At 45.7% G+C, this 25,640-nt stretch overlaps 1 protein-coding gene across 3 annotated transcripts in view; it reads right to left on the reverse strand.

The window, feature by feature from the left end:
• LOC126336507 (uncharacterized) overlaps positions 1-25,417 on the reverse strand; it is a 64,493-nt gene extending 39,076 nt beyond the window's left edge. For 2 of the 3 annotated variants that reach the window (XM_050000284.1, XM_050000283.1), the window contains exons 1-2: positions 24,906-25,417; positions 4,055-4,341 (exon numbers count right to left, since the gene is read on the reverse strand). In XM_050000284.1, the coding sequence (XP_049856241.1) occupies positions 4,055-4,341; positions 24,906-25,295 (677 nt within the window). In that variant the 5' untranslated portion in view covers positions 25,296-25,417. The remainder of the gene's footprint in view (positions 1-4,054; positions 4,342-24,905) is intronic. The other variant, XM_050000285.1, reaches the window with a different exon arrangement.
• Positions 25,418-25,640: the final 223 nt, after the last annotated feature.

Genomic DNA, 25,640 nt, shown 5'->3' on the forward strand with positions numbered 1-25,640 from the left:
GATTATACTCACTACCCAGTTCCACAGCATTGCATCTACCATTACCTGTATCAACCACTTTACAAACCTCATTCAAATTGTATGTAAGTTGCTGGAGCCTCTAGTCTGAAAAAAAAAAAAAAAAATCAGAAATGACGGTAAGCACTAGCTCAAGCTGGTGAGTGCAGGTCGAATGCTCCCCTGGATAACTCAATAAGCTGCTCTGTTGGTGAATGCCAGGATTCCGGGCCACAGTCCTAGTTTGGCACACAGAATTAATCTGTAAAAGTCTCAAATCCACCTTAACTGCTTTCTAATGTTTAGGTTGAAATTTATCTATAGAGTAGGCAGGTAAATTTCCTTTAGCGTCGTAGTCGAGACATATTTACAGAAGTTGTGGATAATATACATGATGCATGTGGCAACTTAAGGAATTTCATTCAGTGTATACTGTACCTAATAGAATCATTTCTTTCGTGCTATAGCCAAGTAAAACACGCATGTGTAAAATATAGCAAAAATGGTGCCTTAGCACGTTTAAGAAATAAAGGAGCTAATTAACAATAAAAGGTGAACTAATGTTCTAAATATTTTATCTTTTTTAGGCGCTGGTCAACAGCACGTACGAATTTTACAAATGTATTACACTGTGCTGTATGACGATTTTTTTTTGGTACCAATTTAGTCTTAAACCATCTTAAAGTGCAGGAAACACACAGCTTTGTGCGTGAGCCATCATATCGTAATCTTGCTGCGATTTTTCCATTTATCTAGGTAGTTACAGATTTCAGAAGTAACTGATGTCAATGCATTCATGGCAGGTATAAATCTGCGATAAGTTTTCTGCCACTGAAGATGGTTTAAGATCGAAACCGGTGGAGCAAATATTGTCACAGACAGCACAGTCTAATGCATTTTGTAAAAAGATCTAAATAGCACTTGCTCTCTCAAATACGTAATGTGTAATCAATATGTTCCACATACTGCCCAAAATTATTAAAGCTGTTACACATCAAGCTTTATTACGCAGTATTTAGTTATCACGCCACTGATAGTAATTCGGTTAGTTTTATTAACATTCTGGCGTCCGGCGACACCACAGTATCGTCGTATGCGTAGTATCGCTCAGTGGCCAACGACAGCACTTAGTATCTTTTACGTTCTGTTGTTTTGTTTAGGTAACAGTAAGTTACACACGTCGAAAAGTTTTTTGTTTTCATAAGTGCTTTTGCCCTTAAATCATGGCAGACGAAAAAGACTATACGAATATTTACGATGAATGCGCGGAGCCAAACTTGGAGGTGCCACTACATGATCCGGTTGATAGACATTCTGGTCACATAAAACATCAACTAACAGGGCTACGTATTTACGAAACTAAACAGCCATGTGTGTTCCAAAAAACAAAAAAGAACAAACAATGTGCAAGTCTTTTAGAGTTGCGTAAGATCTTTGCCACTATTTTGCTGCATATCATATGGAAGAGAAATACCAAGTACCAAAAACAAGGCAAATAAATATGAATTATTTATTTACGTATGTAAATCTTCGAAATTTCATTAAAGTAGGGGAACAGGTTTGCGAACTTATGAGAACAAACTATGAGATTAGTAAAACTTAACAGTTTCTAAACTCTCGATGTCAAGAACGGCCGGGGACAAGCCAAGTAATCCGAATTAGCGCTGTCGGCGCCAAACGAATAAATCTGTACGAGACGTGCTGACAGCAAAGTGTTAAAATATGTTATTTAAAGAAATATGAAATTAGTATACCTACAAAGCACGCATTACCTGCACGAGAAAAAAAAGTTATGTATATTCGACTTCACATACCGACACTGAAACCATATTTCCTTTACTTTCTGAAGAATTTCGTGTTCCTAAAATGTTTGGAAGTTAGTGATGACCGAATTCGCATTCTAGAATACATTTCCGGAAATGGAATAATATTCGAATAACCAATATTATATTCCTTTAATTCTAAATCTCGTATTTCTAAAGATATGTACTTTTCGTCAAAGTTAAATATGAAAAACATAAAATTATTGAAACAAAATTTTTTTCGCGAATACTATCGGGGGAGATGGGACAAATACGGGCGTTGTGCCCCAGTTCTTCATGTATGCGCCCTTGTTTTAATAATACCGCCACAATTCGCGTATGGTATCTTTAGCACTGTCCTCGTTCGCGATAATACTAAAGAAGCTGCTCTTTGAAGTTTTCCTGTATCTTCCGTCAGTCCAATGCGATGCGGATTCCAGATTCCGCAACCATACTCGAGTAGAGGAATAAGGATAGTGTAGGCAGTCGCTTAAGTAGACCTTTTGGAGCTTGTAGGTGATCTGACAGTAAAACTCAGTCTTTGGTTTCCTTCGCCACAATATTTTATTGTGTTATTGTTCCAGTTTAAATTATACGTGACCGTAATCTTACGTAGTTAATTGAATGGATAACTTTCAAATTTTTGTCACTTATCGTGCAACCGAAATCTGATGGCTTCTTTCAGCAACCATGTGGAGGATATCACTGAATCACACGCTCTCACTTTATATGTATCCAGCGAAGTCGTAGGGAAATGATTCTCACACTAAAACAAGCAAAGTCTAGTAAACATGGGCTCTAAAATGGATACCTTAAGAGCTATGGGCACTACTTCAGTAGTTCAGTTGTTTCAGTCTAGCAAAGATTAACAAGTGATCATAGCTCTTAAGGCATGCATTGTAGGACCAATGTTTGCTAGACATTCTTATTTTGATGCAAGGAATTTCTCTTCCCAGATGAGGTCCGCGTTTTTTGGGACATCCTATATACATACTGATCATATTCTGAACGCTAATGCCCTGTCGACACAACGTGGTTGTCAGAACTGAGCAGGTGAAACGATTTCGTTACTTGATCAGTGTAATCATAGAGGATAATAGATGGGCAATGTAAGTCGAGAGAAGGTTAGCATTGGCAAGGCAGGCATTTGTGTCTAAGAACATTTTAACCAGAAACCATCATGTTAGAAAAACTTCTGCAAAATCGTTTGTATGACGTACAATTCTCTATGGAAGCGTAAGTTGGACTCTGGCAAAATTGGAGAGGAATCGGCTTGAAGCTGCTGAAATGTAGATACGGCCGAAAAATGACAACGCAAAGAAAAACGAAGTCTTTCATGAAGGTAACGAAGAGACGATTATTAAAGGAAATGAAAAAAAATTACCGAAGTTATCAGCCAGTAATATCAGTATTCTTTAAGGAAAAATGCTGGGAAAAACAAACACTTTGAAGACATCTAGGAGAGTGACACTTACATGGAACTGAAACTAACAGCCAAGAGTAGTGGCATCGACAAGGCTCCTTATTGTTCGGGGTGATTTCGCAGTTTTCGCAGGATGCAGATATTTTTTCGAATTATTTTTTATTCGAAATGACCTGATGACTTTACTGAGCTCTAAAGCATTATCTATAAACACTAAGAGGTCTGTTCAGACTGTCTCGCAAAGACCCGTTAACATCTTAATGACGAAAAATGCTAATAAATGTCTATTTTCTTGAAATTAGGGTCTCAGCTGCAAAATCTGTTTTTATTAACAGGAAATGATGCGTTACTCCCTCTTGGGGCATCATCAGATTGATTTTTACGCCAATGTGGAAACCAACATTTGTCCACAGATGTCCGCATGTGGGTGTAAAATGTGTGTTTTCCACAAATTTTTTACTCCAATGTGATGCCCAAAATGGTTAAACGTGTCAGTTCCTGTTAATCAAAAAACCATTTTGCAACAGACTGTCTTATTTCAATAAAATCATAACCAGTTGCTATTCTGTGTGCCCAGTACGCAATGGAACCAATTTTGACTAAGAAATATGTGTGATTAACACCCGACCTTATACAACATTACTTAAGCAGCCCAAAAGGTGCCAGTACTTTCACCTGAAACGCACTCTGACGTTTAACTTTGCTGCATAGCGATTGAAATGGAATATTACGAAGTAGTGAAGCGCACGCTAAGGATTAACCGTTTCCCGGCATGGAGCCGTGAAGTAGTACGGGAACACCAGAGCTGACCTGGCTGTGTGTGGTGCCTTACCTGGCCCCCAGTGCGGGGCGGCTGCCGGTGGCGGGCAGCGCGTGTGCGCCGGGCCCAGAGATGTGGCTGGAGAAGCCCGAAGGGTCGTGGAGCAGGTGCAGCGCGGGGCTGCCGACGCTGGGGGCGACGGCCCGCGCGTCGAACTGGTGGTGCGCCTCGCGCAGCAGGTGCATCTCGCGGAACACCAGCGACAGGTGGTGGTGCACGCGGCGCTCCAGGCCGCGCTCCAGCAGCCACAGCCGCACCGCGTCCAGTGCGCTCGCCCCCGTCGCAGACTCCACCTCCCCCTGCAAGCACCGCAGCAACGCGCCGTCTGCACTCTGCTGTAGCTCTGGCGTAGTCAGCTTCAGATACGACTGGCGTTCAGTAAGTAATGCAACATTTTCTTGCTGAATTTGTTGGGAGACCTCATGGAATATTTCTGCTTCAGCCCCTATAGTTACAATAGGTGGCTGCGCCATAAGCAGCCTTCAAAATGGCGTCAAAGTAGAGAGCTGTCATTGAGTTTCTTTCCTCGGAAAACAAGATCATCACATATCCCTAGGTGCTCGCAGAAAGCCTAAGGAGACCTGGTAGGGAACAAAGGGACGTTGAGTCGTTGGACAAGGTTGTCTGTCGTCATCGCAACAAGTCACGCAAACATGACACAGTTGTCACTTCTGCAATGTTACAACGTGCAGACACACTCATTCGAAATGGTAGTCCCGTCAAACACCTTGCAGCACAAGTGGACGCATCTGCTGGTAGTGCGGACACACTCATCCACCAGCTGGGGTACTCAAAGGTGTGTGCCTGCTGGTTTACTCTCCTATCAGGAAACCGTAAGGAGCAAAGGAAAATCTTTGTGGAATATTTTGCGCGTCACGAGGCTGATCGCGACAATTTTTTGTCTATTATTGTCACAGGCAATGGAAGATGGATTCATAATTTCGAAGAGGAAACAATGCTGGAATCCATGGAGTCGCGCCACACCACCTCTCCTCAGAAGAAAAAGTTCACACCATTAGCCGTTAACATCACGGTGGCGGTCTTCTGCACAGGCTCAATTCTTTCTACCCGAAAGAAGCCTGCAAAACTTCATTGGACTCTTCTTCCTCATCCCCCTTGCAACCATGATTAGAAGGTTGGGTTAAAAGAGGGAGAAAGGGACCAAACTATGAGGTCATCAGTCCCCTGTTCCGAATAAAACAATGTTACAGGTGTGAGAATAAAACAAATGAGACTGACAACTCAAAACAGAATGAAAGGAAAAGTCACAAGAACGATGATGGGCAACAAACATGTAAATGGACAGAAGGGAACAAAACCACAAATACAAGAAACGGGATGAAGAGACTAAAACAAAACAGATGGTAAAGTTCTGGTTCCGGATGAACGGTACGATGCCGACAGAAGTGCATGACACACGACTTTGCGGCCGAAAACGAAGCCTTGGGTGGGAGACCATGTCTGCGCCTTGTGGATGGCTCCCTGTAGGCAGCACTCAGCAACACCACGGCTGGTGCAGCAGTACAAAATGCAGAAGTCGTCTGAATACAGAGGGTGGAACAGATGCCCTACAGCTGCTGATGGACCGTTAATGGCCACTAAATATAGTGATACATTCAATACAGAGCCCTGTGTGAACCCATCCTCCTGGATATCGGAGGGAACTGTGGGAGACACCAACTTGGACACAAAATACGGAGCGACAGGAAATTCTGGATAAAAATCGGGAGTGGCCTGGGAGACCCCACCCATATTATGTTGCAAGGATATAGTGTGGCAAGAATATGATTTCGCCAGAGGTGTCATACACTTTGCGTATATCAAGAAAGATGGCAATAAGGTGATGGTGTCTGGAAAAGGCTGTTCTTATGGCAGACTAGATGGACACTATATTATCAGATGTAGTGCTCCCCTGGTGGAAGCCACCCTGACATGGAGCCTGTAGGCCAAATGACTCCAGGACCCAACTCAACTGCCGACACCCCATACATTCCAGCAGCTTACAAAGAACGTTGCTGAGGCTGATGGGGTGATAGCTGTCCACATCAAGCGGGTTTTTACAGGGTTTCAGCACAGTAATGATGGTGTTGTCCCGCCATTGCAATGGAAAGACTCCATCGCACCAGATCCGGTTGAAGACGACGAGGAGATACTTGTAGTCGGATGAGAGATGTTTAATCATCTGGCTGTGGATCCGATCAGGACCAGGAACTGTATCGTGGCAATATGCAAGGGCACTGAGGAGCTCCCCCTCTGTAAATAGGGCGTTATAGGATTTACTGTAACGTTTAGTGAACGAGAGGACCTTCTCTTCCAGCCGCCGTTTGAGTGCGCGAAAGGCTGGAGGGTAGTTCTCCGATGCAGAGGCTCGAGCAAAGTGCTCAGAAACGTGCTCGGCAATTTCGGCGGTAGATAACATGCCATTTCTGGTAACATCGGGTACACCTGTTGGGTTCTAGTACCCAAAAAGAGGTTTGATCTTTGCCCAGACTTGGAAAGGTGACATATAGCAGCAAATGGTCGAGACGTATCTCGACCAACACTCCTGCATCCGTCGTTTGATAAGTTGGCGAACGCGGGCACAGAGCTGTTTAAAGGCTGTGAGGTGCTCCAGGGAACGATGCCACTTTTGACACTATAAAGTTTGCGACGCTCTGTAATTGCTTCAGTGACTTCCTGCGACCACCAAGTGACTGCGTTACACCGAGGGCACACTAAAGAGAGAGGGCTCGCGTTTTCTGCCGCAGAAACAATTGTTGTAGTCACCTGCTCAACTACGACATCGACATTACCGTGTGGGGGAGATTTATCTGTGACAGCAGAGGTAAAAGTTTTCCAGTCATCCACATTTAAAGCCCATCGGGGGAGGCGTCGCTGGGCCTGACACTGTGGCAGTGAGAGGAAGATGGGGAAATGTCACAACCACACAGGTCGTCATGTGCTATCCAGTCGATGGGAGAAGTCATGGGTTGCAGATTGATAAATCAGTGGCCGAGTAACTACCATGAGCCACACTGAAATGTGTGGCAGCCCCAGTAATTAGTAGACAGTAAAGTTTCGACATCCTTGCCTCGGCCAGTAAGCTTTGTGTCACCCCACAAGGGGTTATCGCCGTTAAATTCTCTCTGAAGTAAGGAAGGTTTAGGGAGTTGATCAATCACTGCAGCTAATAAATTCAGAGGTACTGCACCATATGGAGGAGGATATACATTGCACAGTTATTTCCTGCGTCTTCCATATTCTGACAGCAACAACTTCAATAGGGGTTTGAAGGGGCACAGGTTCCCTACAGACTGAGTTTAGGAGACATACAGAAACTCTTAACACTATTGTAATCGCTACAGTTCCTGTAGCATCCCTTATAGGCGTAGAGGGCAGGGGTCAGCATTGCCGGAAACCACGTTTACTGGAGAGCAACGAAGAAAGCAAGTGTAAAGCTTAAGAGCTGCTGTAGCTCAGTCAGGCGTTGGAAAAAACCGTCGCAGTTCCACTGAAGGATGACAACATTGTCAGAGTGGGAAGACATGGAACATTCAATGAGGCAGTTTACGCCTCAGGGACACCTGCTCTTACCGCCTTTTTGCCTGTGCAGTCAATATCCGTTGTGTCCGAGGGTCTGGCGAGATATAGGTCCTCAGTGGATGGCAGAATCTGCAACCCATCCTCAGACGCAGAACTTTTAGATAGCGGTGGTGTGGCTGCCACCGCAAGTTCCTTGTTCTCAGGTGTCTTTTTCGATTTTCTCGCTGTTCCTTGGTTTTCCCTGGCTGGGAGGACTTCACTGAATCAGTATCTGCGAGTGAGGATGAGCGTGAAGCCCTACAACCACCTGCTTTTTGGGTGCTTCAGCTGCCAGTGGTGTCATCTTTCCCATTATCAGAAACCCCTCCATAGCGAGAAGAGCCGATGCCTTATGCTTCTCTGACTCAGCTGTGGGGACAAATCCTTCTGGGCTTGGGGGGGGGGGGGGGGGGGGGAGGGAGGGGTTGCTACCTACGTAGGTGGTGCTGGAGCAACAGTGAGAGAAGTGCCCCACCATCAAGAGGCAGTTGTCACCTGGTTCTGAGAGGCGACAACTGTTCTCATAGCAACAGCGTACGAGTTCATAGCCACATCATGTAGGCAAATTTCCTCTAAGCCTGATTGTAGGTCAGTCGGTCCAGGGTCTTTTCTTCCATGATATTCCTCTGGTTCTATAAAATCCTGCAGTCTGGTAAGCAAGGTGAATGATGCTTTCCAGAGTTAACCAAATGGGAGTCTGGGCACAGCATTGGGATGTCATGAACGTCCACTATCTTGACATGTGATGATGGAAGTGCAGTGGGAAGACATATGGCCAAACTTCTAGCACTTACAGCGCTTCCTCAGGGGAGGGATCTTGATCTCACAGTGGTAGACCATCACCTTGACCTTCTCGGGCAATGTATCACCCTCAAAGGGCAAGATGAAGGCACCAGTGGCAACCTGGTTATCCCCTGGACCCCGATGGACGCCCCAGACGAACTGGCGCACAGTTCGTCATCAGACAGCAAAACAAGGTCCCTGTGGAATATAAAACCCAAACCATATTTAAGCTCTTATGGGCAGTGATGGTAACAGCAATATTCCCAACTTGCCACAAGGGAATAATGCCCACGACAGGGCAGATGATGCTGTTTTTATCAAAACTGACTAAGAGCGCATTTTGGACAAGCCCTCCACCTCACCAAACTTTTCCTCCAAATGCTCCACAAAAAACTGAGGCTTCGTGAACATAGAAAGATTCTCCATCAACCCTCGTACGTAAGAGGTACAGAGGTGAATAAGCTTTACTGCATTCATAGCCTGGCGTTCCTCCCATGGTGTGACCAGGGAGGGGACTTGGGGTCATATTTCTTATCATTAAAATTATGACTTTGCCTGCTTAGAGACTGCTGGCTGCAGACCACCAGCAAGAGATGACTTACTATGCTTCATGGCAAGTGATCCTCCCAGATGCCACCCACTCCAATCAGGCGCCCTCCCCACTGTTACCACCCAGCTAAGCAAAAGCCACCTGGCAGGATGGCCATTGCTGAGAGTCCTGATGACCCAGGGTGATGGGCATCTACTCGTTCACACACATGGGGAGTTAACGGTGCAGGAATCAGTAGAGCGATTTCTGTGTTGTCAGGGGCTACAACCAACAGGGTACAATGGTGGCCCCAACGCAGTGGATTGGCTACCATGCTGGACATGAAGTACAAGTCTGTGGTCATCGTGGGAACGGAAAGCGACACTGCATAGTGCATGGTGGGAAACGCACCCAGGAAGATGTCCTACCCAAGAGATGGAGAAGAGGGGGTGGGGGGAGGGGACTGCAATGTGACGACGAGAAAGTGGGCTGAAGATCTCAATGCGCGATGGACACGATGTACCTTGTAAAGCGCCTGTTCCCAATTAAATCGCTCTTCGGGAAAATTTTGAAAAATGGAGGTCAAGCCCTACAGGGGACAATCACATAAAGGCCAAAACGTGAGAGACTCCTTTTAGTCGCCTCTTACCCCTGGACCCGCAGGGAGGGCAGCACTAGTCTCCCATATTCCGACGTCCGTCTGTTTGGCCCAATGACGGGTGCACTCCACGGGAAGCAAAGTGTTGATGCTGGGAATCTTATTGACGCAACAACACACTGGCTGCTACGTCGATCAGAAGAGTCATACCATTCTGGGATGTGGAGCCTCCCAGTAAAGTGGTGTAAGGCTGTCGCATTGAACACATTATATTGAAATACAGAGTTTTTATAGGCAATGGAGTATAGAATAAGATGGTGTGTTGAAATACTGAATGAAATCAACATGCTTTCAAAAAATGTGTCATTACTTATTGATCGCCCCGCATACACTGTCACACTACACTTTCAGAATTTACGTGAATCATCTGAGAGTTAAAAGCAGTTGCCAATGCCTGTTGCTGAACAAGAATTACGGGAGGATTCCCTTGGCTGTAGAACAGATACCAGAACAGACAATTCACTCTCCTCTGTTTACAACTTCTACCTCTCGAGCAGATAGTCCAGTGAAAAGACTCACTCTACAATGGGCCATTACTCTGTCTGCTCTACCAAGAACCAGAGGTAACTCCAGTGCGACGACTGTTGGGTGTCGTAACAGTAGTTTAGAGCTAACTGGGTGCTTCCTTTATGAAGACCTCAAATTCTCCTGCATTTAAATTCTTTATTACAGCTTGTATGAAAATTAGAGTGCAGTTTTAGGCCTAAGAACGTGTAAGGAATAAAATAGTCTGTAGCCTATATCCTATATCCTACTAATTTTACAATGAGCAGCACTTTAGCCTGATCTGTTACAACAGTTAAGTCCAGTTTTTATCTATTTGCAAGCTCTGTAGCCGAATGGTTGAAATGGTTCGAATGGGGCTGAGCACTATGGGACTTAACATCTATGGTCATCAGTCCCCTAGAACTTACAACTACTTAAACCTAACACACACACACACACACACACACACACACACACACACACACACACACACACACACACACACACACACACACACACACACACACACACACACACACGCGCGCGCGCCTGAGGCAGGATTCGAACCTGCGACCGTATCATTTTCTGATGTAAGGACGTCTAGTACAGGCTCCACTCAGCCCTAATGAGGCCCTGGGAGGAGCTGCTTGAATGAAGAAGCAGCGGCATCAGGATTCGTCTATTTGCAATAACGGCTGGAGGAATTAGCGACATGTTTTGTTTTGCTTTAGGGCGCAAGAAACAACTTCATTCACAAGCGTCCAAGTCAGAACTGTGGAATACGAACACGAGCAAAAACAAAAAGAGCAGTTAAACTGACAGTCCCAATTGACAAAATAGATGACAGCTAAACAGACACGTTGAAGTAGGGCTAAAAAGACACCATACAGAGCCGGAGGTCCAAATCAAATGACCTTCGCAGTATTGGGGGGATAAAACGTAAGACGCGGTCGATAAAACTTAAAACGCGGTCGACAGCACGCGCGTCATTAGCTAAAACGGCTGATAAATTAAACGGCAAACCCAAGATGCAACGTAATTGATTATAAAAAGGCTTTCGATCAGGAAGAGGTGGACAGTTATCATTTGTGCGCAATGGGTACGAAGTATTGCGCCGCTTAGCAAGTGACGATGGCTGGAAAGCCAGTGCCCAATACACAAAAGAATCCCCTTCCGGCGGGACGGCCGAGAGGAGGTCGTCCAAGGCACTGGGAGAGGCTTAATATGCCGAAGCTCATTCACTTGAAGTGAGGACCGTTGGCGATCCCAAAGGGACACAACCTCCTGATAGCAACGCAGAAATCATCTGAGCGAATATAGGTAACTGCGGGCTGAGGTACGGGGACTGCAGCCTTGGCAGCAGCGTCAGCAGCCATGTTTCCTGGCAGACCGACATGTTCAGAAGCCCACAGAAACAAGACACTGGCTCCACGAAGAATAAGCAAGTGACAGTTTTCCTGGACTCACTTCAACAACAAATGAGCAGCGCACAGCGAACAGACTTTGAAGGGTACTGAGGGAGTCTGAGCAGAGAACACAGTTAAAAAGGCTGTGTCGGGGATGTACTGCATTGCCTGATGCAAGGACACGAGCTCATTTGTAAATACTGGTGAGTGTGGCAGAAGCTGATATCGAAACGCTTGGGTGCCAATGACGTAGGCACACCCGACCCTATGGTAAGTCCGAGAGCCATCCGTGTAGACATACTATCGTGAAGTCCCACGCGAAGATCGTGAAACTGAAGGCGATAGACCGAGGCTGGAGTAGTGTCCTTAGGAAGCGAATGAAGGCCAAGGGTAACAAGGGCCGCTTCATGAAGCCAAGGTGGTGAATGGTTCACACACACCAGTAAAGTTGTCTGTAGTCTGAAGTTAAGCGGCCATAGCAAGTGCCGCAAGTAGAGTCCAGGAGGTAACACGAGAGGGACGAGCCCCATACTGACAAAAGAATCATCGAAGAAGGAGCCATAGGAGGAGTGGCCAAGCTTGGCAAACAAACGGCATGCATATCTGCCGAAGAGAAAGCCACGGCGGTAGGCCGGTGGTAGTTCAGCAGCTTCAGCACACAGGCTCTCAACTGAGCTGGTGTGAAAGGCGCCCGTGGCTGAAGGGATGCCACGATGGTGGATACTGTTGAGACGGCGTAAGAGGAATGGGCGTGCAGATGCATAAACAAAGCACACGTAGTAGAGTTTCGAACAAACAAGGGACCGGGAGAAACGGAGGAAAGTGGTTAGATCGGTATCCCAGGCAGTACCATTGAGAATACATATGGCACTGAGAGACCACGTATATCGGGCTGTCAGGTAAGGTACAAGGGAGGACCAAGGGAGTTTCCTGTCGAGCACGAGCCTCAGAAATTTTGTAGTTTCAACGAATGGAAGGGCAGCAGGCCCAAGTTGTAGAGATGGTGGGAGAAACCATTTGCTCCACCAGAATTTCAAACAGGCGGTTATGTCAGTGGAAAAGCGAAAGCCATTTTCAATGCTCGTGGACTAAAAACTATCAAGACAACGCTGAAGACGCTGCTCAGCGAGTCAAGTCTGGATAACTGCAATATGAGATGGCAAAAACAACAAAAAGGGAGCCAGATATGTCCAGCGGGAGACAGGCCTTTATAGGGTTAATGGCGACAGCATACAGGACGACGCTCAGGACATAACCCTGAGGAGCAAAATTTTCCTGGATAAAGGTGTCCGACAAGGCAGAACTCTTACGCACATTAAAAACTCGGCCTTGTAAAAATGCCCGAAGATAACAGATCAGGGGTCCACGGAAGCCCACGTGTAAAGAGTGTGGAGGATACCTGTCCTCCAGCAGGGGTCGTAGGCCTTCTCCAAATCGAAAAGCACGGCAAATGGGATTTCCGAAGAAAACCAGGAATGGACAAAGAAAGGAGATGGTTAGCTGCTGAACGCCGCGCGCTAAATCCACACTGCGGATTCGTTAGTAAATGGCGAGACTCCAGACACCACACCAGCTGGGCATGTATCATACGTTCCACCACCTTAAAAACGCAGCTGGTAAGAGATTGGACGGTAGCTAGAAGCAAGGTTTTTGTCCTTACCATTCTTAGGTACAGGTATGACGGTGGCTTCACGCCAGCGTCCATGACATGTGCCCTCCACCCAGATGCAGTTGTATGTGCTAAGCAGCGAGTGCTTGCCCGCAAGAGAAAGGTGCTGCAACATCTTTATGTGGATGGCGTCCGGCCCTGGGGCGGAGAGCATGGTGTAACTCTCTCATAGTAAAGGCGGAACTGTGGCACGATTCGGAGAAGAGAAGAGAAGCGAAGCGCATAGCCCAAGTCGCCTTCGCTCCTTTCCGATGGAGGAAAGCAGGGTGATAGTGGGAAGAGCTCGAAACTTCTGCAAAATAGCGGCCCAAGGTGTTGGAGACAACAACAGGGTCCACGATGACATTGTCAGTTACTGTCAGGCCGAAAATTGGGGATTGGAGCCTTGTTCCAGATAGCCGTCGGAGGTTGGCCCACATGACAGAGGAAGGTGTGGAACTGTTAAAGGAACTAGTTAATGAAATCAAGCTAGCTCGTTTGCTATCCCGAAGAACGCAACGACACTTTGCACGCATCTGTTTGCAGTGAATGCAGTTTGCCATCGTAAGATGACTTAACGTGGAGAGTACGTCTCCATGCGCGAATTGCATCGTGGCATGCCTCAGTCAACCAAGGGACTGGGACACGATGTGGTGAAGAGTAAGTGCGAGGAATGGATCGTTCTGCAGCAGTAAGGATAACGTTCTTGACAGTCCACCTGGCCGTCACAACTGAGGAAATCTTGTTCATCAAAGGGCTCCAAGGAGGAGTAAAGCTGCCAGTCAACCTTAGTAAGCGGCCATATGAGTGCACACATATGGGTTAGGAGTCAGCTAACAGATAGCACACACGAAATGGTCACTCGAGTAGGTGTCACAAAGAACAAATCACTCAGTACAATTGGGAAGCTGGGCAGTGCAGAAGAATAGGTCCAAATGGGAATAGGGGTTCAAGGAGTCGGAAAGGAAGGTTGGTGCTCGAGAGTTAAGGCAGGAGTAGTTAAGTTGGTTAAGGAGGTCAGCCAAGTGGGCACCTCTCTGACAGCTCCTGGGAGAATCCCAAAGGGGATGATGCTCATTAATGTCACTGAGTAGCGAAAATCAGGGAGGTAACTGCGTAATAAACTGAAAGAAGTCTGCCCTGATGACATTGAATGATTAAAGTACATAAATGGTACAAAGGAAGAAAGTCAGGTGGGGAAGGAAAAGGTGAACTGCAACAGCTTGAAGACATAGCCATGGAGATGGGTTGACTAGGAAAGTCATCCCGTAAGAGCAGCATGACGCCCCCGTGAGATGGATGAGGGGGAAGGTCAATACGAATTGGTAAGAAATGTGAAAGCTCAAAGCGGTCATGGGGGAGCAATTTAGTTTCCTGAAAGCAGAGTACAAGGGGATCCTGCACAAGCTAGCATAAATTCTCTGTGAGACCGAAGGCTGCGAACTTTCCATTGGAGGACAGACATGAGAAGGAAGAGTTGCAGGGGTGTCAACTCAGCGGCTGCAAAGTGTCAGCCGGTGTCGAGTCAGTACTACAGGGCACAGAAGCAGGAGCATCCTGCTTAATTGGGGTCCACAGAAGCATCAGGTTGCTTGTGCAGTCGATCCATGGAGTCCAAGGCTGAAAAACGATTGGTGGTGCGCAAGACAGAGGCCGGCCGTGATAAGGTACCACGTGGCGACACCGTCGAACAGGATCTTCGAGTTGGCGAAGGAGACGACCGTTTGACTTTGGTGGACTTTTTGAGCCTTTCTCATTGGAGGAAGACTGGTGTTTGGTTGGAGGGATGGAGGAAGTCTTCTAGGGAGTACTACTACTGTCCTTTTCTGCCTAAAGATTGTGTAGCTGGTGGCTTCGCCCCTTGATGGTAGAGTTTGACGGTTTGTTACACAGCAGGACGGGAGGGGGGGGGGGGATGATATGCTACCTTGACACTTTACTATTTCACAACTTCAGAGCTGAAATTCAGGTAGCATGTCTGCATGGCCATGTCCTTCATAGAGCGAGGGGTAACAAGAACAGAACTATAGGTGCCAGACGAGAGAACACAGGGTTTGCGACCAACCAGTAACTTGCGAGCTGCTGGGTAAGGCACTTTTTCGTTGACCCAAATCTCTTAGACAGCCCGCTCATCAAGATACACGGGACAACCCAGAGAGGAGATGCGGACATTCGCCCTTATGTGCATCCCTACCACAGGTAACATTTGGGTCGATGATGACAAGATGTTCTAGCGTGGCTGAAACGGTGACACTGGTAGAAGAGCATCGCGTTCGGAATTTGCGGCCGGACTGTGACAATTTCATAGCCTGATTTTATCTTGGACGGCAGCACCACTATCAAAGGTGAGGAAAAGAGTGCAGGTGAGCACTAAGGAGGAATCTACCTTCATTACACGATGGACGACAATGACATCCTGATCAGAGACTTAATATTCGATTTCAACCTCGGTTAGACCGTCGAGCAGCCTGGTGTAAATTACACCATGGGAAGAATTCAAAGTTCTATAGACCTCGATATGAATAGGGTAGCTGTGGAGAAGCGATGAAGCAAGCAGTAGTTGTGCTTGAGAATCAGAAGCAGTCTCCAAAAGCAAAATGCCATTCCGTAAACGAGAGCAGGATATCAGTGGGCCAGCAATTGCTTCTGCACGTTTCTGAATAAACGGATTTACTGTGAAGGACTGACCGTCTCCAGTACGTGAGACCACGAGGAACCGTGGTGCAGTGGGAAGGGTCTTAGACTCATTAGTCTCAATACGTTTACGTTTTGTTGACGTTGATTGGGAAGATGATTGACTCATTGCGAGAAAATCCCCATGATTGTCTTCGTCTTCGATGGCACGCTGCTTCCAACGGGGGGCTCACTTCACAAGGGGCGTACCCCGCCTTAGGTGACTGTTCACGTCTAAGGCCACACCTCCCGCACGTGGGACAGAGGGACCAATCGGCAGTTTGGGAAGATTGCAGCTCAGGCAATCACCCCTCCTTTGCCTTGCTTGTACCATGGGGTACATTCGAACCCTACCTGTCGACCCAGGGCTGAGGATTGTGCGTTACCCAGCCACCTGTTACGCGTCAGGCGCGTGGGCCAGCATTCAGGAGCACATAGGAAGGAAGAAATAAAGAGGAACCTCAAGCGCCGAAGCGGAAGAAAGAGGATGAAAGACAAAGACGAGACTACTTTCGTCAGCTGCAGACAATTCAGAATATTCCCAATAACACCCTAGACATTTTCTTTAAGAGAGGGGAGAAAGAATAGCAAGAGGACTGACATCCAGCACAGGAAGGATAAAACTCTGCAAAGGCTGGGGCCCCGTGGTAGACGACCACGAACCCCCCAAAGATGGGTGGTGCGACATGTTTATCACACGTGCCACTATCGTAGGTCACTCTTCATATCGCCTTACAGACAGCAGTCGGCCAGTCGGCACAGGCCAACGCACATTCACTGAGTGATGTTGACATTACTATGAGGATTCAGTAAAGGAATCTTGGAAGCAATTTGGAAAACTAAAGCACGTGAAGCAATGAAGTCTTAGATTTTACTTTTGTGTACATTCGAAATTTCTGAAAGTACGGAAGAGAGCTCATTTCCTAAGTCTAGACCGCACCTGCGTTCTCAAACTTACAATTTTTAAATGTTAAAACAGCAACATTATGACAACTTTTTATTAGAGAGATTAATTAGTTATGATAATTGCAACAATGTAATACAACGATTCTAACTGTAACCCTCTCTGCTAAGTTTTGAGAGAGAGAGAGAGAGAGAGAGAGAGAGAGAGAAGTCTAACTTAAAACCGCTTGTCACAGAAACACAGAATTGTGTAAAATGTAGTTACGGGAGAAACTTTAGAATATTTTTGACCACCACATACAGGGTCATGGAACTTTCATCGCAATTAAATTGCGTCTTGTAAAAGCAATGCAACACAAATCTGATCTTAAATTGAGAAATCAAATTGCGGAAAGTAGTAACTCGGCAGACTGACACTTTTCTGACGACTGGCCATCCTGCTTCTGGAAAGTCAAGCAGCACACAAACAAAACTTTGAAGTTTAAGGAAGACTAGCTCTCCAAAAGTTATTGAAAAATTACATGTCTAGCAGCAACGTGCTTTAGATAATGCTTGAAACTAAAGTCTCAACAAGAATTTGAGGCGGAACAATTCAAAGACTAAGTTATGAGATTTTTGTTTCCATCGCTTTCACACAGCAAAAACGCAGCTCATAACAATATTATGAGACCATACTTTCTGCACTGGCCTAAAACAGGTTTTAAATATAAAATCTGAAGAAATTAACCTAATGAACGTAAAATAAACAGAAAATGTTGAGTTCCGAAATTCCCTATGTAACATCGCAAGGCCTAAGAGCAAATAACTCCAAAGTAAAGCACCGTTTGGATATAAGATACTCAGGTTAAAAGTATGGGCGCATGAAAATTTAACGAACTGAATTAAATTGAGAAGTTGAGAAATTCTTTGAAACTATCTGTGAACGTAAAACAGAGACAAAATGAATTGCACTAGAAGTAAAAACAACAAAAAACATTTTCAGGCAGGAAGCTAAAGAGTAGAGAGTGGTCCAGAAAAAAGTAACAAAAACATAAGCCACTTTGAGGAAAAGACATTCTTCTCGAGAATGAAAGCGATATGGCTCCAATGACAGACTAACAGAAAAATTATCAAGTTAAGAAAAATCACCAAATCTTGTTTTGACGTTAGAGCCCAAACGTTAACGAAAAATTTAATATATTTACAGCACTAGAGTAATACTTATAAAAGAGATTTAAGAACTTTTCAGAATATGTCTTAAGACAACGCTGTGATACCCGTATGAATGCCTCCTAAATAAAAATGCAAACCAACTTCTCCATGACAACCCAAAGCCTCCAGTCTGCACACCCTAGAAGATATCGCAAGAGTTCGTTGTACCGTTCTTCCTCATCCACCTTCCAGCTCGCACCTTGCTACGCCCACCTGACCCATTGAAAGACGCACTCCTCTGAAAGCAAGAGTGCTATCTAAGGATGGGAACCAAAGCCTTGATAAATTTAGAGAACATCTTTTACACTAGACTTATTTTAAAAGAGTGCTACCTAGTTTCATTGCTGTTCGTTTCAGAAGCAGTATTCAGTTTGTAAAATCGGCTAAAAAAACAAAAAAGCAGTTTTAAGATCATGGCAAGTTACTAATCAACTCAGGAACACCAGCGCTATGCTAATGCCCTTAAAATTCACACTTCATTCTACCACCAAATGTTTAGAGATGGGCTCTCGAAAAATGCATTCCCACATTTTACGGTGATACTGCGCTCAGCATCTTGGCTAAGTTGTTATTACCGCAAGGCTACCCTCTAAACTAAAGTTTTCAACATCAGTCCTGTAGCTACGTTTGGGGATGGTAAGCCTTCACCTTCACTGGCCGGAACTGGGTTGTTATGACAGTTTGACGGAGTCCGATCCAACGAACATCTTGCCGCGTAACATTAACAAGTCATTGCTAGAGATGAAACGAAAACATTCAAAATTCTATGACCAATTGCGTACTAGATCTCAGACTATTAGGTTTGCAATCCTGCATCCAGCCGCACACATTGTGATTATGGTAGAAATCTTTTGGAAGAACAGTGAAAGCGGCATTTAAATGCATTTATTATTTGTGGAATTTGGCTGAACTATTCATTGGATTTGTAGACGTTTTTTGTACGCTACAATAGAGTCCAGTACAAATATCTAACGTTTCTTTCCTCAGGGTGAACATCACGTTCGTTGAACATGTTTAAAGAACTGCCTCTTTGCCCCTTTGTCATTCAAGTTATTATAAATAAATTTAACGTTTCTCCTCTTTGCGAAGTGTAAGACATAATGTCCATAATAAATCATTAATTAAAGCGAGTAATTTAATCTTTAATTTACTAATCAAACTGAGCAGTTAATTAACGAAACTAAGTTGCTTTTCACTTAAAGGTTGAAATAACCAACGAAACAGACTTTATAATCAGCAGCTGTATACTTCCGCTGCTAGATAAAAACCATATATTATTTCGTAGTCATAATCGCTATCTTCGCCCCGTAAACCAAAAGGTTACCACGCAGGGCAATCTAGGTCTCGAGTTACGCTTCGAATATTTTTCTTATATTGTGAATAATCTTCTACGAACTGAGATATTAAAGTAGAATTACACATTAACAGCAGTCTTAACCTCTTGAAAATAGTGCAGTGGTAAGATTGTCGGTGAAAGTACTGACAAAACTATCTTTGGAATGCGCTGAAATTTAAAGGCAAGTCTGTCAGAGTCAGCTGCTGAGCGTGTGAAAAACGGCAAGGCGGGTTCTAATGCAACGCTCCGTCGATATACAGGACAGGGAGCTTACAAGTGTCTACCCGTTAGTGAAAAGTTTCTACTCCAATATTAAGAGACTATCACTGCTTCAGTTCTACCAAGAGCTGTGTAATGTCGCTGAAACTACACCGTTCCGTAAAAAGCAAATCTATATCCAACTTGCGTAAAACATTTGCCTTAAAAATTTTAAATTGAAGAAAACAGCTGCTTTGTGTGTCATAGCAGCGAGTACTGAATTCTGCAGACGTTTTGGCTGCTATTTCAAGTAACTCATCAGGGTAGTATTTTCACATTATAAAGTGCTAACAGGCCCAGAAGAACTTTATTGAAATTAAGTCCGGCTATGAAACCCATGTACAAGAATTAAAGTTACGACATGAATCGATTTCTTTGTTTCGCCAATTCATGCTAACTTTCCAGTCTAACTTAAACCTTGAGCTGCGTTACAGATCTGTGTGTCACGAAACCTACATTGCCAAAATTACAGCAATTTTAAATATTGTCGACGTGTTTTTCCCTCTTTGTGCAGGAAGTATGAAGTCACACGTCAAGGGTGAAAGACAATATGTGGTATCGGCATGCAGAAACCCTGTTTCACACTTTGTATGTGGAGTCAATCTGTCTCAATACAAGGTTAGATCAATCTTTTAAAAGTTTGTCGTTCATATTTGTTTTATTCGATGATTAACAACGAAACTTACAGTTTTACAGTAACAACTCAATCTTTGCTGTAGTTATAAACTAACGCAGCGCAATCTGTACGATCATTTCATATTTAACGCACCGTTATTGCAACCAACAAACTACAAATCTTCCACCGGTAGTCTGGAGCATATTGCATATCTATGTTGTACATCAGCTATGAAAAATAAGCAACTTACTTGTCTGACGATTAACGTAGCTGTGACCGTTATTTCTGTCGCTCCCGATAGTGTTCTAGTTTCGGCTACTACTAACTTCATTTTTTTAACACCTGCTGTAAGCGTGACTACTTTCAAGTAGTATGTTTGAACGCTGTATGATGGTGTCTAGGATGCTTAGCGGCTTATCCCCACGATCATTGACTACAGCATAAAAACTAAAACCTTTCAAGTTGGCCATTAGTGGAAAAATTGCAGTCTGTATCGCTAATGTCATTTCAGGAATACCTATAGGATCTTTAAATGACGTTTTCCACTTTTCGCTGTAATTTAATTATCCTATTGTAATTTAGGCTGATGTGTCATTATCGAACAATCTACAAATATAATAAAACCCACTAAGGAAAACATTACGGAAGAACTGTGTAGAACAAATGTGCTGTCTGTCAACATTTACATTGTCACAAGATTAGATGTCATTACGACACAGAAACAGGTTAAGAACAACATCCTTGTAGCACAGTGTCACCGTAGATACTCTAAATAATTCATGGCTACGAATTCGTGCGCTATAGGTGCGACGAAATTAAACTGCACGAGAGCAGAGCACGCCACAGCAGCTAGAGTACATAAAACAGTCATCTGCTGTTGATGCAAATAATATGGTAGGTAGATTTGTGTTATTTACTTGCAGATTACCTAGTATGCAGTACCTTCAAAGATTCCCCGTGCCGCAGACATTATGATCGTATTTTCGCAGATGTGCACTAGATGAGGATTTACAATTCTAGTTTGTGATTGCGTGCGACCTGAATCTTGTGGAAGAACACCTACCTGCTCACCCGCAATAAAAACTCACATCTACCACTTGATTTTACAACTTTCTCATTGCTTAAGTGGTTTCGTTTCGTGAGTATTTTCTCCTTTTTGTTGTCCGTGCTCTATAGGACTCTTACGTTAGCTTGACAAGAATTACAGACTATTCTGTCTGTTACAACAGCATTATAATGGAAGGCAATGTCCTCCTTCCGGATCCACTTTTCGCAAGTGTGATTTTCTTATGCATTTTGGGACTGTTGTTCGGTAATTTTGTAGCATATGTTTTACCTACCGTATGAGCAGTAACTAGGATTACAGAAGTTTCCAATCCACCCGTCTGCTTTGAACAATGACGCCACTAATATGGCGTAAACGACCATTCACAACGACTCCAATAAGATTCCTATGACGTCGTTACATAAACATAAAAACGAAAACCCACCCACCCACACACCCCCCCCACACACACACACCCCACACACACACACACACACACACCCCACACACACACACACCCCACACACACACACACACCCCACACACACACACACACCCCACACACACACACACACCCCACACACACACACACACACACACCCCACACACACACACACACACACCCCACACACACACACACACACACACCCCACACACACACACACACCCCACACACACACACACACCCCACACACACACACACACACCCCACACACACACACACACACCCCACACACACACACACACACCCCACACACACACACACACACCCCACACACACACACACACACCCCACACACACACACACACACCCCACACACACACACACACACCCCACACACACACACACACACCCCACACACACACACACACACCCCACACACACACACACACACCCCACACACACACACACACCCCACACACACACACACACACCCCACACACACACACACACCCCACACACACACACACACCCCACACACACACACACACCCCACACACACACACACACACACACACACACACACACACACACACACACACACACACACACACACACACACACACACACACACACACACACACACACCCCCGCTACCTACCAACCCCCCACCCAACCTTCACCCTCCCCTAGAAGTCAAAGATCCATCTACAAATAAACCCCCCCCCCAAAAAAAAATCTCAATCACACACTACAACTCAGAAACAACTGCAGTAAAACCGATCCTCCACAACATAATCAAAATCACCACCTCCCACCCACCTACATCAACCACAAACATTGCGATCAACTCCTCCTCCTCCTCCTCCTCCTCCTCCTCCTCCTCCTCCTCCTCCCCCCCGCCCCCGCCTCCCGACCCACAGCCCCAGACCTTCACAAAACATTAACCAACCACCCTGGCCTATACATTTTACTAATAGCCATTAGAAAGCCAAAATACAGCATTCCCCAGAGACTGCTCTTCCGCTAATAATACTGATCTAAATGAGACTTGAGGTTAGAAGAGCACCTCTTCCCCCTCCCAACAACTGACTTAACAGCCTCCAAAACCCCTCTATCGTATTTGTTCATGCCCCAGTCTCTTAATTCTTGAATTCTAAACTATGGTGAACTACTAAATAATCAATCAGTGTGGCCCAACCCCACATAAGATGAAAGAGCATCGGAAACTATTTTACTTCCCTCCTCTATGTACTCTTCAATTAATCTCACCAAATCCCTATTCATACCGCCTCCAAAACCCTAAAAACCCATTTTGAATAAACAATCCAGAAACGACAGCGCCCCCCCCCCCCCACACCCATAAACTACGACCGTACAACCTCCACCACGACCCAAGGCCCATCCACGTTACCCCTATACCTAATATATTCAGAACAAACTTCCCTACTAAACGAAAACAAGTCAAAAAACGTTCTCTCGCTCCCACCAGTATCATGTGCACAAAAACTGTCGGATGATCTATAACAAAAATAATAGATCATCAAAACTCTCTCTCATGCCCAATCTAGACCTCTCTGAACAGGTACGACGTTTTATGGAGCTCCAAAGTGTCCCCCTTAAGCACCGCCACATGTCCCTGGTCCGAGACGCCGAAACTCTGGCCAACCGCATGTTCTGCCGAAACACGCCGCATTTCACGATCTCAGCCAGCAGCCCGAATAATTGCAATAATTTAATGAGGGACAACTTATCATTTCAGCCCAGAAACGAGCAGTATCGTATTTATCAGTCATATCCACACCTAACAAAAGCAGCCACAAATTAAACCACTTACCATGCGACATACAGCAAACAACACTACAATAACTTGAACGCAACAGAAACTTAATTCTTAACTCACAAACCAATTTCTGTAGAAGAATTTCTGTTGAACAGTCATACTCGACAACTGAACACTTCAAGCAGGGATACAAAAATGAATCCAATACACCGCATAACACGCGAACCATAAACACCACCAGAAGACATCATCGACCGCAACAAAACATCTGCAAACACGACACACAGAAACTAAACTCCGAGCCGTCGTGACGTCATACACCACGACACCCTTATGTCACGGGTCAAAGCCGACGGGTCGGATCGGACGCCTCCGTTGATCTTTATTTAAAGCGGAGCAAGAGTGGGACGGTCGTAGGACATTTTATTTTAAAAATGTCTACATGCCGTAATTAGACCTCTAATCCATTGGGCCGGCCTGGGTGGCCGAACAGTTCTAGGCGCTTCAGTCTGGAACCACGTGACCGCTACGGTCGCAGGTTCGAATCCTGCCTCGGGCATGGATGTGTGAGCTGTCCTTAGGTTAGTTAGGTTTAAGTAGTTCTAAGTTCTAGGGGGCTGATGACCTCAGCTGTTAAGTCCCATAGTGCTCAAGGCCTTTTCTTTTATCCATTGAGGGTGTGAATTTTACAGACTAAATTTGTTGCGCTTGCTTATGCACTATTACGTTTTTCTTGCTGCGTTGATTTTATGTTTGTAGATGCCCATATGAACTGCAATCGTACAATAAAAGCGTTTACATGGAAAACCGGAAAATGAAACCATTTAAAAACCCGCTGGGAACCCGCGCCACAAAGAGCTGTTGAGGCCCCCTACAAACGCACCAATTTCTTGGTCGACTGACTGACCAACCAACCGACCGACCGACCAATTTCATGGCAGCCTACACTCGTTCCGATAGACAGCACACGGCGATTACTGCACCACGCTGTTTTTTTAAGTTCACCGGTTTTATATTTTATGTGATCCCACATGGTTCTACACAAACAAAAACGGGGTTTTGCTTTGGCTGATTTAAGAGGTAACAAGACCAAAAAGAATTTAGAGAAAGCTGTGGGCAAAGAAGCAAATGCAAGGAAAGAAATTTAGCCATGTCATGTTTTTAAGGAGCTGGGGTCGATTGTTTTCGTAATTAACAGTATATGAATTATGTATTTCGGCGGTGCTGACCATCAAACCACTCATAACGAAAAATGGAGTGATGAGAGAGACTAGAGCAGCATTTAATCCCACGAGCAGTGACAAAACTTTAGTCGAGCGGTTGGCATGACAGGGCTACACAAGGCTCAATTTGTTTGGAGGAGTGGGTGGGGGTGCTGGTGGTGATGATTTGGGCGAGGGTGGGAGGGGGGAACGGGGAAGTCTGGTGGTGCTACCTGCTTCGATATCCCGACAACGAATATTGGTCAGTGGGTCGGTCGGTCAGAACTCTTACACATTTGCAATTTGTCGGTCGGAGGATGCGTGTGTTGGCCAGCGACCGTACCTGCAGCCTGAGCAGCTGGTGTGCCTCTGCGGTGACGCGCTCGCGCATGCGCTCCGCGATTCCCTGCAGAGTGTGCGTCCTGGCCAGATTGCTCTTGGCCGGCTCCGTCTCGAGCAGGGCGCGCCGCCCGTCCGCTATCACCCAGTTGAGGGTTCTGGGCTGGGCCACTGGATTCTGCACCGCCTCCGCCGGGTCGGACGCCGCCTCCGCTTCCTCCTGCGCCTCCCCACACTCTTCTACCTCGATGGTGGTCGTCGCGGTGGCCGCAGCCTTCCGGGAGCCCCCGGGCGAGCGCGTCTCCGCGGCCCGCGCTGCCAGCTCCACGCACACCTCCACGTGCAGCCGCGGCTGCTGCTGCTGCTGCTCCGGCGCCTGTTGTAGTGCAGCCATCGCCAGCTCTTCAGGCGCTCCCCACTGCGTCGGCGCTGACAGGAAGGCGTCCCTTCCTCTGCGCGTTGCACCGCTGCTCGACCACTGGCCCCGTCTGGCTGCTCGTGTTGACACTCACCCGTAACGTCACAGGCAGCGCACGACATTTCTCTCGTACCAGCTGCCAACCTTAACCCGTGCCGACCCGAATTTCCCTACTTGACATGTAAGATTACTTTTCACTTATATTTCCGACTGGCCGATACGACATAGACATGAAACAGGCTTATATTCACCACTTTTACAGGCGTCGCATCTTGCGGGTGTGGTAGATTCTTTTATGTGTTTGTCTATTTTTTGTTTGTC

This window comes from Schistocerca gregaria, chromosome 2, assembly GCF_023897955.1.
Source record: "Schistocerca gregaria isolate iqSchGreg1 chromosome 2, iqSchGreg1.2, whole genome shotgun sequence".
In the NCBI taxonomy this organism is placed as follows: Eukaryota; Metazoa; Arthropoda; class Insecta; order Orthoptera; family Acrididae; genus Schistocerca; species Schistocerca gregaria.